General features: G+C 42.2%; 1 protein-coding gene across 1 annotated transcript in view; it reads left to right on the forward strand.

Annotated features, from left to right (window-relative positions):
* Positions 1 to 17179, forward strand: part of ARHGAP17 (Rho GTPase activating protein 17) — a 139243-nt gene that overhangs the window by 104199 nt on the left and 17865 nt on the right. Inside the window, exons 14-19 of the mRNA XM_027771800.1 lie at positions 244 to 324; positions 3945 to 4058; positions 8194 to 8285; positions 9826 to 9982; positions 12231 to 12464; positions 15049 to 15215. Of these exons, the coding sequence (XP_027627601.1) occupies positions 244 to 324; positions 3945 to 4058; positions 8194 to 8285; positions 9826 to 9982; positions 12231 to 12464; positions 15049 to 15215 (845 nt within the window). The remainder of the gene's footprint in view (positions 1 to 243; positions 325 to 3944; positions 4059 to 8193; positions 8286 to 9825; positions 9983 to 12230; positions 12465 to 15048; positions 15216 to 17179) is intronic.

Below are 17179 nucleotides of genomic sequence, written 5' to 3' on the forward strand. Positions count from 1 at the left end.
TCAGCAGAATCAGTGCTTAAATCCTGCTTTGCAAATCAGGAGATTGAGTCATGATGAGGTTAACACACTGCTCAGTTAGTTCGTTGGTGTTTGTCTCCAAATTTGTCTATTTCCAAAATCTATGCTGTGTTCTAACTGTGCTTTTTCCATCAAATGGTGGCATCCCTGTTAATATGGCATATAAAGATAGCTATTACTACTATGTGTTTTAAAAAATAATTATGCATAAAAATTTTTTCTCAGTGTGCAGGATCAAGACAAAAAACTTCAAGATTTATGGAGAACATGTCAGAAGTTGCCACCACAAAATTTTGTTAACTTTAGGTATGTATGATTGGCATTCTGTAAACAAAGCCACCAAGCTTCCGTGACTCACTCTAGAGTGAAGACAGAATTAATCCCTAGCAGAGAGGCTATTCAATTCAAGCATTCTTGGCACATTGAACACAACAGAAATGCTCAGAGTGACTTGGGCTGTTTGGGAAATGGGTTTCGATACTGATGTAGCTAAAGCATCAATATCATGTCTGGTATGAATACCTAAGTTGGCTTATCATTTTACCACTGCGGCTATTAGTACAAAAATTCTTGTAAAAACTTTGGTGACTTATGTTAGGCTTGAAGTCTAAATTGTTCAAAATGTAAAAGGCACAATTAATCAACAGTTGCACTTCCCGTAATTATTCATATATATTACCTAAATTATTTATCATTATTATTATTTTTTTTTTTTTATAGATTTTTGCTATAGGGTGTGTGCACTTGCCAGAGAGATAGAGAAAGACAGAAAGCAAGAAATCACCCACCACCCCGGGCAATGGCCATGCCACAATCCCTTCTCTTCCATTCTCCTCTCAGAATTTTGGACATGCACACGCATGTGCCTGGTGTGAGTTTTAAGCCACTGGGTCTGGGATTTGAACCACGGTCGACTACATGGGAGGCCAGCAATGTAATCATTACACTATCTGCTGGTCCCTAACTACCTCATTTATTTTAAATGGAGCATAACTCATCCTACCATGGTCTAGGTGGCTTTGCCTGGTTATGCCACTGAAGCCTCATAATTGTTCAGCAGAATCAGTGCTTAAATCCTGCTTTGCAAATCAGGAGATTGAGTCATGATGAGGTTAACACACTGCTCAGTTAGTTCGTTGGTGTTTGTCTCCAAATTTGTCTATTTCCAAAATCTATGCTGTGTTCTAACTGTGCTTTTTCCATCAAATGGTGGCATCCCTGTTAATATGGCATATAAAGATAGCTATTACTACTATGTGTTTTAAAAAATAATTATGCATAAAAATTTTTTCTCAGTGTGCAGGATCAAGACAAAAAACTTCAAGATTTATGGAGAACATGTCAGAAGTTGCCACCACAAAATTTTGTTAACTTTAGGTATGTATGATTGGCATTCTGTAAACAAAGCCATCAAGCTTCCGTGACTCACTCTAGAGTGAAGACAGAATTAATCCCTAGCAGAGAGGCTATTCAATTCAAGCATTCTTGGCACATTGAACACAACAGAAATGCTCAGAGTGACTTGGGCTGTTTGGGAAATGGGTTTCGATACTGATGTAGCTAAAGCATCAGTATCATGTCTGGTATGAATACCTAAGTTGGCTTATCATTTTACCACTGCGGCTATTAGTACAAAAATTCTTGTAAAAACTTTGGTGACTTATGTTAGGCTTGAAGTCTAAATTGTTCAAAATGTAAAAGGCACAATTAATCAACAGTTGCACTTCCCGTAATTATTCATATATATTACCTAAATTATTTATCATTATTATTATTTTTTTTTTTTATAGATTTTTGCTATAGGGTGTGTGCACTTGCCAGAGAGATAGAGAAAGACAGAAAGCAAGAAATCACCCACCACCCCGGGCAATGGCCATGCCACAATCCCTTCTCTTCCATTCTCCTCTCAGAATTTTGGACATGCACACGCATGTGCCTGGTGTGAGTTTTAAGCCACTGGGTCTGGGATTTGAACCACGGTCGACTACATGGGAGGCCAGCAATGTAATCATTACACTATCTGCTGGTCCCTAACTACCTCATTTATTTTAAATGGAGCATAACTCATCCTACCAAGTAAAGTTTTGAGGAATGGAGATTATATATTATTTTAGGGAGTAAGTATGATTCTAAGAAAATTTACCATGGGACAAACTTCTAGAATTTAACCTCTTTTTTTCTCTTTGACTTGAAATGTAATCTTGAAGAAGCTTAGAGGAAAGAGAAAATGTGGCCTCAGGGATTAAAACCATACAAAGAAAGTCCTTTAAGAAGACTTGGTCAGAAACCACAAATACTTTACAGGTGACATGTCCGCCATGTGTACCTGAAATCCTGTTTTAGGCTCTATCATTAAACTGAACTAAAACATTTCCTTTAATTCCTTAGGTGCCCATCTTGCCTTATGAGTGGGCTGGTATTTAGAATACCTCTCATTGATGAATTTCACAAACATAGAATTGTGGATACTCTTTATCTGTTCAATGTATTATGGGGGGAATTCAATCACATTTCTTAACATATTTTGTTTTTACCTTTTAGTTTGTTTATTTTTCTCTGTAACTTTTATTAATTCTTTTTTAATTCTCATAGTTCAGAATTCAAAAAGTATACAGTGAAAAAAATCTCCTGTTCTTATCCCCCCCACCCCAGTTCTTCTCCTGAGACACAGCCAGCATTTACAGTTTCCTATATATCCCCTCAGCAAGAGTTGATGCATGTGTGAGCAAGTACATGCACGTAATCCTCTGTACATACATATATTTTTCTCTCTCATACTTTATTTTAACCAATTGGAAGTGTATATTGTATACGTTATTCTCCTCCTTGCTTTCTTTGCTTAAATATGAATGTATTTGCTTAATACATTAATTAGAGACTTCTTTTAAAGAATTATTTTTTATTTATTCACTTACTTATTTTAATTTGACCAGAGAGATACACAGAGAGAGAAAGGGAAAATGAGAAAGCAAGCCACCAGATCCAGGACTCGAACTGTGGTCGGCCTTGTGGGAGTGTCCAGTGCCTTAACCACCACGCCACCTGTAGGTCCCCAATTAGAGATTTTTCTATATCAGTACATACGTTTTTGTTGTTGTTGTTGTTGTTGTTGTTGTTGTTTTGAGAGGTTTTTGCTATAGGGCACATGTGCTAGCCAGACAGAGACAGAGAGACAGAAAGCGAGAAATCACCCCCAGGGGGAATGACCATGCTGCAATCCCTTCTCCTCCATTCTCCTCTTGGGATCTTGGGCACGCACGCACATGCGCCTGGCCTGAGTTTTAAGCCACCGGGTCCAGGACGCAAACCGCAGTCGCCTACATGGGTGTCCAGCGACATAGCCATTACGCTAACTGCTGGTCCCCGAGTACATAAGTTTTTTTTAATGGTTAGATAGTGCTCCACTGTACAATATACTGTAATTGATTTAACCAACCTGCTTTTGATAGATAATAGGCTTGTTTTTCTTTTTTTTTCTTTTATGCCACTATGCTTATACATAAGAAAATATATCTGTGTGATAAATTGGATATTTTCATAATTACTAATAAAGGTTCCTTTAAGCAATATACCTACGCTTTATTTTTTATTATGTTTGTATTAAAAATAAATTGAGCCACTATCACATTATAGTTTATTTAGTGGTAGAGTAGATAGGACAAAAAAAAATAGATTAGAAATATGTAACAAATGGAGGTGAATCATTGAGATTTGCGCTATTTCTTTTTGTAAGCCCTCATTGATCCTTTCTGTGAAACAAAAAAATGAGAAATTAGGTAAATGTTTCCCTTGAACCATATTCTGATTGTGTCACACTCTGGAGTTGGTGCCAGAGCAATCTGAGGTTGAGCCCCTGGGCAGAAAGAGAAGATTCCAGCAGGTATTTCAAGGGTGCCACTCTTCCCTCCTTCTCTTTTATTTCACAGGTATTTAATCAAGTTCCTTGCAAAGCTTGCTCAGACCAGCGACGTTAACAAAATGACTCCTAGCAACATCGCGATTGTGTTAGGCCCTAACTTGTTATGGGCCAAAAATGAAGGGTGAGTAATCTGTCCCCATATCATATTTATTTTAATTTCTTCTTTCTACCTGATGGGACAAATAGAAATGTAACTTAAGATCCTCGTTCTAGTTTAAGATGCCCTTTGGCATGCTCTGATGTTGAGTTTTCCGTTCAGCCAACATTTTCAGAACACAGCTATGAGCTGGGTGCTGTCCCAGATGCTGATCACATAAAGGTATAGGAGACATTGTCTCAGTCCTTGAAGGGCCCACACTTTTGGGCAGTCAGGGGGCTCAGTGCTACTATAAAGTGACAACATAAACCCACACATCTCTATATTGTAGAGGATACAAAACTGTCTCCACCCTCTTAGGGTCTCTGGCAGGGCTTGAGAGCTAAATTGACTTAAGACAGATTAACAGCTAAAAAGTATACAGGTTTCGGAGCCAGCAGGTGGTGTGGTGGTTGAGGTACTGGACTCCCACATGGCTAACCGTGGTTCAAGTCTTGGACCTGGTGACTTGCTTTCTCACTTTCTCTCTGTCTCTTTGTCTGTGTGTGTGTGTGTGTGTGTGTGTGTGTGTGTGTGTATGTGTGTGTGTGTGTCTGAGTGTTTCTGGTCAAGACAAATATATATATATATATATATTTTTTTTTAATAATATATAGGTTTGTATATGTTATAGGCACATCCTTAAGAAAATGACCCAGGACCACCACATAGCATGGTAGCTGAGGCGCAGGATTCCCACATAGCCAATTGTGGTTTGTATCTTGGACCCAGTGGCTTGAAAATCACACCAGGCACATGTGTGCATGCGCCTTGTATGTGCATGCCCAAAATCCTGACAGGAGAATGGAGAAAAAGGGATTGTGGTGTGGCCCATTCCTCTGGGGGGATAATTTCTCACTTTCTCTCTCTCTCTCTCTCTCTTTTCTCTCTCTGGCTAGCACACATTCCCTAAGACAAAAACCTTAAAAAAAAAAAAGACTCAAAGAGGCAATTAGAGCCAAGTGCTTATATGAAGGGTTTTTTTAAAAAAAGTTGATGAAAAATATGTATGGTGAAAACAATATACATGGATTTCAAAATTTCTTGCACCAAAATAAGCTCATATTTTAATTCCATTTTTCCATGAACTTTAAAAATCCCCTCATATACTAAGTTGGGCAAAAGTAGTAAATTGTGAAAACAGGACAAGACAGAGGACATAGACAAGGGCAGTGAACTGTGGAGCAATGATGAGAAAGGTAGGGCGTAGCTTAACAAAGTTGGTTTGTACAGGTTTTCCTTGGCTTCAGCTCCCCATTTCTGGTGGTAAGAGTATTTCTTTTGGGCTAGTTTTGGGAAGGCATCTTTCACATGTTAGTTTATATCCTGTTTTCAGGAAGAAAAGGAGGGTGAGAGTCCCCTTCCTGTATTTGCTGTTTTTCAAGTGCATTTAACTCAAAATAATCCTTATGCCAAAGTGGCATACTTTGGAATGTCATATTCTTCCACCCTTTAATATCACAGATATAAAGTATAAGGGCAGCACAGATGAATGAATATAACCCAGACTGAGAAGTTTAGGGAGAGCTCTGGGTTGGAAATAACCCTTGAGCTATACTCTGATGAATTAAGTTTCCTACAGATGGGACCTGGATGAACCAAGGCCTAGCAGGCATCAAAGAGCCTGGTGTCCAGCCTTGAAGGGAATGTCACATGGTCTTGTATAGCTTAATGGGGGACATGAGGCTGTGGCTAAATAGGCCAGAGCTGGTTACAAAGGGCCTCGTGTATCCTGAGGTGTTTGAAACTTATTTTTCAGATCACGGGGAAGCCATCCAGGTTCCTGTGCAGAAGAATGACTTGATTAAACTTGTTTTTAGAAGGATGATTTTGTTGGCAGTGAAGAGTGTAGGATGAATAGAGGAGAGGGGTTAGGGAGATTCCTAGAAACCTCCTGGGAAGTCGCCCTTTGTTGGTGGCATCATGATCTCAGGTAGTGCTTGCAAGTCACTGTCTGAAGCAGGTACTGTTGTCTTAATTTTTGCAGATGAGGAGGCTGAGTCTTAGAGAAGTCAAGAAATTTGTGTAAGGTTACACATCAGGGCAATGGTGGGGTCTAGCTGCTGGCTATAGAACCTATGTCCTTAACCATCACCCTTTCCTGCCTCCTCCAGTTGCCGATCAGCTTCATAAAGTTATGAACCATTCAGGTTTCCCTTAAATTCACAGAGATTGACCCAGCTACAGCGATGAAGGCAGTAGGGCACAAATATGTGATGCTGGAGCCTTATGAAAAGCCCTGGGTTCAGATCCCAGGTTGACCTGAACACACTGGGCACACCCACAGGTGCACACATGCTCGTGGGTGGTTAAGAGGTTGGGGTGGGGATCATGGCATGGTGAGACCCTGTTGAGGGTGCTTGTGCGTGTGTGTGTGTGTATCTCTCTCAAGAAATAACATTTGAAAACCTCAAAAATAAAGTTTTTAAAAATGCATTGAATTTTTGAGTTAAGAGACTTCTGTTCATTCACTCATGTATGCTCAATCTTGTTTCAGAAAATATTTATGAGATTACCTGCAAATACTCAGTATAAAGCAAAATGAAAGATAAATAGACACACATAGTTAATCACATAGATTCTCTCTTACAGCAAACAAATCCCAGGTAAACTAAAGAATTCAATATAAAAAGTTATAAACAAGGCAGGTAAATAATTGTTAATTTTTGGGATAAAGAATTTTCCAAGCATAGAAAAACAGTACAAGAAGCAAATGAATTTTAAATTGGTAGATTTGGCTTTGTAACGACCAGATGCTTCTGAATGTCAGAAAGCATTGTAAACGAAAGGCAATTTATAGACCAGAAGAAAGTTTCCTCAGAAATACTGAAGGGACCAGATGGTGGCACTGTAGTAACACAACTGGACCCACATGAGAGGGTCCAGGGTCCTGGGTCCTGGATTCAAATCTGGGGAGTTCGTACGTGCCAGGTGTGTGCATGTGTGCCCATGATCCATGCTGGTCGAGGTGGGTTGTGGCATGAGGACTCTGTTGGAGAGCCCCCCTTCTCTGGAAAGGAAGGAAGAGAAGAAAAAAGTATGTATCTTCATCCATCCATTCAGAATGAAATGAAAAATCCTGTGAATCAGTAGCCAAATGGTGTGTCTCTTCAAAAGGAAAAATCGGTGAAAGACATGGTGGACAATCCATCCCCACTCCAGCAGGGTTCTAAGGCATGAAGACTGATCAGAATCCAGATGGGAGGAGGATAGGAAGAATAATTTGCAGACAGAGCTTGCATTTTAAGCTGGAATTTGAAAGGAGCTAGATCTTTTGCAAATGAAGCAAACAGGGTGAAGATGTTCTACCAGGAAGAGACATCAGTAACAGTAGGAGAGGAAGGGTTTGAGGCAGTCAGACCTGAGGTCAAAACACACCTCTTGAAATTCAGTGTCCTCATTTATAAAATAGCTCTCATGATGAGTTGTTGTAAAATTAGGCGAAACAAAGGAAAGAACTTGAAGCACTGTAGGTGCTCAATAAATGTCAGGCCTTTGCAGGTGATTTGATTTTATGGTATTCTGCCAAATGGAATATGAGCTTGACAGCAGGGATAGCGCTTATTGTTGTTTGTTTTGTTTTTATTTCTTCTATGAACAAGAGAGAGAGAAAGACAACATCCCAAACAGGGTCCTTGTGCTGCAACCCTGCTGCTGTTATGGGGCATGAGTCCTCATACCTGGCATGTTCAGGCAGGTGGGCAGACACGAACCCTGGGCCTTCCCATGTGGGTCAACCTCACAGGGCCTGATGTTGCTTCTGCACCATCTTCCCCTTGGGCCCTGGCTTCAACATCTGAACACTCACTTTGGACCAGTCCATATATACGATGACCTGTGTACACATGGAGGCTCAGGTTTTCTGGTATAATAGGAGATACTTGTCACAGAGCACAGTCTTGGTGGAATTCTAGGCAGAATTGGGTTTTGGTAACTTTTCTTCTTCAGTAACCACTGCCACATGCATAGCACAGGCAGGACCTTGTGGATTTCATTTTTGCTGGTGTACTGTAAATATTTTATGCTTTAAAAGGAACTGAATTGCCCTGACACAGCCTATAGGAGTTAGAAGCTAGCCCAGGAAACAAAAAAGTTCTCATTTTGTGAACTTCCTTTGTAGAACGCTTGCTGAGATGGCAGCAGCCACATCTGTCCACGTGGTGGCCGTGATTGAGCCCATCATTCAGCATGCTGACTGGTTCTTCCCGGAAGGTAACTGTCATTTCAGCTTCATTAGCTGCCAAGGCAATAGGATGATAGTATAAAAAGTCTTCTTAAAGTAGAAAAATGCATGCATCATCCATCCTGATTACATAATTGGTTTCGCTTTTCACATTTTTTTGTAGACTTTGTTCATCTGTATTCGTATTTCGACATAATGGTAATCATATAATTTTGTAGTTCACCTCGTTTCATAAAATGTGTACAGCCAGTGTATCTGGAATACCCGTTAGGTGCTCTGTGTTTGCTGGTAAGACATGCCGTCTTCCGAGGAGGAACTCAGGCCACTGGAGAAGGCGGCCACATAAAATAAATCGTAACACACGGCAAATTAGAAGATGGGGAGTTGGATGGAATTGAAAGAAGGGAACCAAGAATGGATTTATAGGAGAGGTGACCTTGAGTAAATGGGACCGTTCCACTTCAAAGAGGGCTTTTTGTTTCTTGGACTGGGTAGTTCAATGTGTGCAAACGTGGAAAATAGAAAGGGTTGATGGAGGTCAGTTTGGGAAGGACTGACGTGGCGGTGTCAGAGAACTAGGATTTCATCCTACACATGACAGATTTTCAAGCTAGGTTTGCAGCCCTGGGATCCAAAAGGGTTTCCACGGCTTCCTTTGAGGTTACTAGGAGTTTGAATCTTCCACTCCTACTCCCCCAGAACAGCCCCACTGTCACATCTTGTCAGGGCTCCCCGGGACCATGGCCTTCATGTCATAAAGAAGAACACTCATGGAGTCTGCCCAATAAGGATGTGATGGATGGATTTGTATTAGCATTCCACCCAAGATTTCCTTGAGAAAATGATTCTTGCAAAACCACTATAGGCAATATGGACCTGATATTGTCTGTTATCTCTATTTATGTCAAAGTTTAAATAACTTAGTTTTATAATGATTCATGTAAGTAATGTATGTTCAGTGTCCCCTTCTGTATTGTATGACTTTTTTTCATAAAAGGGAAAGCAGGAGAATTGTATCACTTTTATTCTGCATCGTATCTCCTTCTCCTTACCTCTAACTCATTCTCTTATTTTATGTCTCTCTGGTCTAATAAACCTTTTTCTTTCTATTTTTGTAAGACAGGGTCTTGCCATGTCAGGATCCTCTTACCTCAGTCTCCTAGCTAGCACGGCGGGTACATATCACCACACCCAGCCTCTTTTCAGACAGAGTCTCACTATGTTGCCCTAGCCAGTCTTGACCTGCTGATCTCATGCCTCCGTCCCCTCGAGTTGCTGGGGTTATGGATACAAGTCATCATCCTGGCCTTCAGGTCGGCCCAGGAATCAAAGCCTGGGCCCCCATGTGGTCCCAATCTGCAGAGCACAGCATCTTAGCAGTACGCACCTCTGGGACTGGGACTGGGACTAATAAACCATTTTTGAGATGAGACTGCCTGGGGCTTCCACTTTGAGATAATGAGGGCTTGAGGATTGAGAAATGAAATTTAAGTTCCATTGGGGTGTTTTAGATCTCCCTTGACGCCTGTGCTCTCTGACTCACGCACTTGTTTGTTTTTCTTCTTGCAGAGATAGAATTTAATGTATCAGAAGCATTTGTACCTCTCACCACCCCAAATTCTAATCACTCATCCCACACTGGAAATGACTCTGACTCGGGGACCCTAGAGAGGAAGCGGCCCGCCAGCATGGCAGTGATGGAAGGGGACCTGGTGAAGAAGGAGAGGTATGTTTAGAGCTCTTGACTTCCAGACCAGCAGTAGGTGTTTGTAGAAGAATTGTTAGACCTGCTGTGTCTGGTATTGACTTGATGGACTTGCGATTTGAGTGGCCCATCTGCACCCACAACTGAGGACAGTCCAGGCAATATTAGGAATTGTGCAGTGGGTCATTCCAAGCCCTCATCTGACCATAGAGCTGGTACTCCACTTGCTGTTTACATTTGTACCCCAGAGGCACGAGACTCACCTTTACTGTCTGTGGTAAGCCCTGTGTGGACCATCCGTATACACATGCTACAAATTTACCAAAATGTACTTGACTAGGGAGAAAAGGGAAAAGAAAAATAATTAAATAGTGTGGACTTTTGTCCAGGATCGAGTGTGTCAAAAACCTATCTCTTCCAGTGAATTGGGTGGTTCGATCATTAAAGAGACATATTTTGGTATACAAATTGGTTTACCAGTAGAGCAACCACTGCATTGGATGTTCAGCTGGAGAAACCTCAGTGTTTGTCAATTCTACAAGAGAAAATTGGCTGTGTTGAGCCTAGTGAGAGGCAGTGTGTCCATCCTGTGTTCTACAGGCATGGGCTTTTCAGGGGTAACCAAGAGTATTTGTGATTTTGACTTCAGATGCCAGCCCAGCCAGCGTGTGTGCTGAAGTGCCACGGTTTTCCCTCCTTAAGCTAAGAACTAAGAGGCCTTTTTGAAGTAATGTGCTTTTCTTACATACATATAATATGACTGGAAAGTAGTTTCATAGTAAAACTAAACAACAAGCTCTTATTTTAGCTGCCCCGTCTTATAGTAAGGGTTTTTTGTTTGCTTTGCTTTGTTTTGGGTTTTCTTTTCTTAACCCACAGCAAAAGAAAATGGTGTATTTCCTATCCTGTCACTCTGATAGCCTCATTTCTTCTGTGCAGAAGTTTTACTAATCTGAATCCTCATTCTCACATTCAGTAGTGTTTCTTGATGGCAAATTCTACCCATAACAAAATTAGCTTTCGTTTATTCTAAGTTACAAAATGCAATACTCTGAGTCTAATTACCATATGACAGATAATTCTCAGTTATCTGCCTGGGCAGAGTCCCCCTGTCAGCTGACCCAATAAGCACAAACTCCACATATATTTTAATTTTTTGAAATGGAACAAAAAAGTTTTCCAGCTCATCCACCAATGAGCTTACGTGAAAAGTGAGTCTTTTTTTTACCCTGTCCTCCAATTATTCCCTTCCCTAAAGCAACTATTTTTCCCAGTATTGTTTGTGTGTTTTGCATATATATATAAGTAAATGCTTCTTCTTTTTTTTTTTTTCTTGGAGAGGTTTTTGCTATAATGCGCTCACCAGAAAGAGAGAGACAGCAAGACAGAAAGTGAGAAATTACCCCCCAGGGGGGATGGCTACGCCATAATCCCTTCTCCTCCAATTTCCTCTCAGGACCTTGGGCACACACGCACACGCGCCTGGTGTGAGTTTAAGTCACCGGGTCCAGGCTTGAACTGCAGTCGACTACAGGGGAGCCCAGCAACATAGCCATTATGCCAACCGCTGGTCCCAGCATAAGTGAATGTTTATACATTCCATTATTTTTCATTTCTTTTTCCTTTATCAGAAAGATGGGGGCAGGAAAGAGAGAGGAGAAGGGAGAGAACAGAGAAAGGCACTTGTGACGGGGTCTCACTGAATTGAGATTCTCCCCCAGCCTCCCAGTTAGGGAAGTTTATAGGCACATGCAGTCACGCCCAATTTGTTCAAGTTGACCAGGAGCCGAACCCCGGCCTATCATGTGGCTTCTAGCCTCCCGAGAGGCTGGGCCTCTACAATTCATCTTACCTAACAATGTGGCGTGTTGACCTCCCATTGCCACTGGTGGGCCTTCTGGAGTTAGCTTCCCCCTCGCTCCCCCCTCATTACCCCCACACTCAGATCTGAGTTGGGAACTAGGTAGCGTGGAGATAAACACGTTAACATCATACAGAATGAGGCCTGCTGCTTGCTTTCAGCTGCTCATACCCCACTTGATCAAAGACATTGATCAGTATCAGGTCTGTTGGCTTTGCTCCAGTTTAAAGCCAACTTGAGCTGCTTGCCTTGGTAATAGGGATGATGGTGAACCTGGTCCTTGTCGCTTCACTGCATGCTAGGCAACTTGGGTGACTGTCCTGTGTGTGTTTTCAACACACGTGGACTGGGCTTCTGTCTCAGTCATTGGCTTGCATGGTGTGTTGACTGTTTCTTCTCTCCGTGTAGCTTTGGTGTGAAGCTTATGGACTTCCAGGCCCACCGGCGGGGTGGCACTCTAAATAGAAAGCACATAGCCCCTGCTTTCCAGCCACCACTCCCACCCACAGATGGCAGCACCTTGGCTCCAGCAGGCCCAGAGCCTCCTTCCCAGGGCTCTAGGGCTGAAAGCAGCTCAGGGGGTGGGGCTGTCCCCTCCTCTGCGAGCATACTGGAGCAGGGGCCAAGCCCAGGCGACAGCAGGTAAGGAGCTGACTTCTGCTGTCTGTGGAGGCTGGATACCCCAGCCTTCATGACTTTGGGCGTGGCATCCATGCCCAAAGAATCGCTCCAGTGTGGAGTGAACCAGGTTCGCTTTCATTCTTCCATTTGACAAAGGATGGGGGAAAAAAAGACTGTAAATTGCTTGCTTCCTCTTCTGTTTTCAAAAGAAAGCAACATTTGTTTGCATTCTTTGCCATGTCGCTTGGTGCTGGAAGCCAGTAGGTATCTGGCAGTATGATCAACCCCTTTTACCTGTCTGATGTGTACTGTCAGTGTCATGTACCAAATTCTTGTCATCTAGCCCGCTAACCAGTAAGCATTTGAATGTAGCAAGTTAGTCAAGTTATAGTATTGCTGTGTTAATCCATTAATTATCAAATGTTAATTCACTAAACAGTTTTTGAGCAAGTAATATGTACCAGGCACTGTACTGGACAGTGCCCCCATCTCCAGCTTTCAGTGTTGTAGAGGATTTGAAAATAAGATGTAGGTGTCCTTAAAAAGCTCTTCTGGTTGCTTAGCCTTTGACAAGCCACCTGGAAGAATGGACTGCACATGTGTAACAACTTTAAGAAAAGGTGCCAGGCTAGCCCCATGGCCTAGTGTTTAAGAAAGCCAGATTCCTGAGTGGTCCAAATCCCAGACCTAGTGGCTTGAAAAACATGCTGGGCACAAGTGTGTGTGTGCCCAAAATCTCAACAGGATGGAGAAATGGAGAAGAAGGGATTGTGGCATGACCACATCCGTTGGGGGATGCTTTCTCCTTATCCCTCTCTCTGTCTCTATGACTGTCTCTGGAGAGCACACACACCCTCTGGCAAATGAAGGGATGAAAGGAAAGGAGGGAGGAAGAATGCCTTTGAACTTCAAGTTTTTATTTAATTTGTGTTAGTTCAGTTCTCTACACTAGTCCAAGCAAGTGACCACTAGAGTCCACTGCAGGTGGTATCTCGTGTGGTTCAGAGCCAGCAGCTGCTGTGTGGAAAAGATGAGCCCTGCTACAGTTTTCATTGGTATTTGCTCTACATCATCCATCCACAAATCACCAAATTTATCATATGTGAAGTAAAATAAATATGCATAAAGCAAGGGTAGCCTACTTATCTATGCACTGTTTTTTCCTATACAAAGAGATGAGTTTGCCTTGGGAGAACCCGCTTTTCTCCTCTTTCTTGGAGTGGGCAAGGGAGAGCCCTGTGGTGTGTGAAGTTGCTTATGAGATGAGACTCTGGCTCAGTCATCAGAGCTGACTTCTGAGGAAGTTCTCTTTTCCGTTCAGAACAAGGAAGGTTTTAAATGTCACAGGGCTTCCTCTGTGCTTCCTGTGCTCCATGTTGGCTTATCAATGGCTGCCACCCATACCTGTATGTGTTTTGGTTTAAGTTCTTTAAGTTTGAGGAAAAAAGCATAAGCAAATTTACACATTTTCATTTGAGTATAGCACTCAATTTGTTTAGTCAAACAAGACAAAAAAATCAAAGACATAAAATAGTATTTAAGATAATAATCTTGACCATTGAAGAACAATAAAATGTCAGTTATCAATTTGCTCTTTGCTTTCGAAATCTAGATATTTTTGTGTACATTTCACTAGTGGCATTCATTGTTTGGTGACCTTGACAAAGGATGGCTGTTAACGTTTGGTATAAAAAGTTCTGTACCAGGAAGTAGAAAACCTGAGTTTTTCTTTTTTTAAGTTTATTAATTTTTTTCCTTGAAAGAGAGAGAAAGAGAGCAGCACCCTCAACCAGGTCTTCATGCCGTCTCAGCTAGCCAAGATCACAGGCAGCATGCATGCATGCCTCTCGTGCTCAGGGTGGTGCCAGGACACGAGCCCAGGACCTTTCCCACGTGAAAGGCCCTGGCAGCCTGAGTTCTGATCTCTAGCCTGCTACTCCCAACTCTGGGCTTGAAGTGATCATTTGGCTCTCGGAGTTCCTCTCTTTTCAAGTCTAAATTATTGATCACAATTGAGCCCTTTATTATTTAGAATGTTATTTTGCTATAGTTATTGCTAGTTTTGTACAATGTATATGTTAAAATCCAAAAGCCCTTTCATGTTTTAAAATAGTGCCCAATCTAAGTGCCAGCAAAGTAGACCCCGCAGTGTCTCACTGGTTCCTATGAAATGGTCTCTGTCCTGATATTTCAGTGGCAGAGTAGTCAGAGGCCAAGCTAATGTTAGGAATTTCTTTTTGTTTTTAAATAATTATTTAATTGTAGTTATTCATTCATTTATTTTAATTTGACCAGAGAGAGAGGGAGAGTAATAAAGCAAGCCGCCAGGTCCAGGCCTCGAACCGTGGTCAGCCATGTGGGAGTGTTGAGCGCCTTAATCACCACACCACCTGATGGTCCTGAATGTTAGGAATTTCATAAAACAGGTAGTCCGAAGTGGCACAGAGTAAGCATTAGCTTTATAGACTCAGTGTGTACTATTTAAGTTTCAGATTGTCTCCTTATCTATCAAGAGGAAACCTTGCTTAGCATCTTATATTTATGGTGTGTTTAGCATTTCTAGCTGGGACTGCCTAGCATCTAACTGGGCTTTTACTCCCCTTAGTCCTCCCAAACCCAAGGATTCTGTATCTGCCGCATCTGCACCAGGGAGAAACAGCAGCCAGATAAGCACTGGACAAAACCAGGCACAGGCGACTGCCAGCTCCCATCAGCTCTCTGCAGGCCCCGCACATGGTGCCGCTGGGCCTAGCCCTCACACGCTGCGCCGAGGTGAGTAGCGCTTTACTCTATCCTTGGAGAGGGGTGTGCAAACCTCCCGAGTTAGTGCTAAGACTTAGGTTATGACCTTTTAATGTTAAATTCATGTATCTTTTCTTCCATGAGCAAGAGAAAGGCACAGAGAGAGATGAGACCTAACACCTTGACACATTCCCAGCCCAAGCGTGGGCATGCACATGCCCAGTGTATTCAGGGAGGTTTCCAGATGTGAACCCAGAACTTTCCACCCAGAACCACATGGGTCAGCCCTGCAGAGCATTACATTCATTCGGCCCCAAGTTGTGAGGCTTTTGGACAGATCTTTTCCATATCTTTTGTGAAGGGCAAGTAGGGAAAGCAATGTTAAAGAAAAAAAAAATCATTTAAGAAAAATGAAAATCTGGATGACAGATGAGCAGATATTTAAGAATGTATTTTTCTGTAGGAGGTACAAAGCTTAACACAAAAACAGTTATTTCTTCAAAAATGCTCCCAGTTTTCAGGGACTCTGATGTTCTAAGCCATCACTCTGGGAACCACCATGGCCTCTGTGTTACCCAGGATTTGCAGGTCTGCTGTGGTCTGTGTCCTCTAAATTTAGATCAGGACTTCCTAGAGCCTGATGAACATAATCGGAACTGCCCTGACCCTTCTCCCCTGTGGCTCCCCACCTAGCAGTTGGGGAGAAATTCTTGAAAACACAAAGGAGATCATGTCTTTTCTTGTCTTTTCTTTCCAGCAGCTTCTATGCAAACTTCCCACCCAGGAGGACCCTGCATAGTCTGGCTGGGGCCCACCTGAGTCCAGCTCAGCACACTCCTCTCAGCACACTCCGACTTCCCACCCAGGAGGACCCTGCATAGTCTGACTGGGGCCCACCTGAGTCCAGCTCTTATATTCTTCCTCCTCTCAGCACACTCCATTTTCTGTTCCTTGGATATACTGTGCTCATCTCCCCTTAGAGCCTTTGCACTGTTGCTTTCTCTTCCAGAAGATTCTGTGCCATATCTTAACACAGTCCTTTCTATCTCATTCAGGTCTCCATTCTAAGGTCATTTCCTCCTTAAGCTCCTGACTGACCCCCAGTCTGGATTGGTGACCAGTTCCCATCCCCACCATACACATTCTTTTGAAACATTTCTCTGATGTGAAATTTTCCTACTTGTTTTCAGCTATTGCCAGTCTTACAAAGTAGTTCTTACTGAGCAGGGATCTTCTCTGTCTCATGTACTTTGCCTGGCACAGAGTGGGCACTCAGGAGTGGGCACTCACTCTGTGAGTCTGTGGTATCTGTGGTCTAGTTGCCTCTCAGGTCAGAAAACTAGATTTTACTTTCCTACCCCAGAACAGTTGGTAACATCTGGAGATAATATTGGTTATCACAAATGGGGAGGGGTACTGTGGCATCTAGGGGTAGAGGCTGGTAAACACCACAATGCACAGGACAGCCCCCCTACAACAAAGCATTATCCAGCCCAAAATGCCAGTAGTGCTGAGATGAAGAAACCCTGGCCTAGAAAAGGACATGAACTACAGGAGATGAGAAAATCCTTCCACGATCTGAAGGAAGAAATGGACACGCTAAGAAAAAATAAGATGAAAATATTAGAGGTGAAGTCTGTAATGCAGGAAATCAAAAACTCTCTTGAAAGTATTAAAAGTCGATTAGAACATGTTGAATCTATGATGTGGAAGATAAAACTTCTGACCTAGAGAAAACCATCAAAAAGATAGAGAAAAATAACAAAAAAAACCCATGAAGATAACATACAAGAAATACTAGATTCCATTAGACGTCCTAACATCCGAATAATTGGTATCCCAGAAGATGAAGAAACTAATAAGGGCATGGAAAACCTATTCCATGAAATCTTGGAAGAAAATTTCCCAAGTATAGAGAGGCACTCAAGCATCCAGACCCAAGAAATACAAAGGACCCCAAATAGAATTAACCCAAGAAGATCTTCCCCAAGGCA

The sequence above is a fragment of the Tupaia chinensis genome, unplaced genomic scaffold, assembly GCF_000334495.1.
Source record: "Tupaia chinensis unplaced genomic scaffold, TupChi_1.0 Scaffold000231_2, whole genome shotgun sequence".
Lineage (NCBI taxonomy): Eukaryota > Metazoa > Chordata > Mammalia > Scandentia > Tupaiidae > Tupaia > Tupaia belangeri.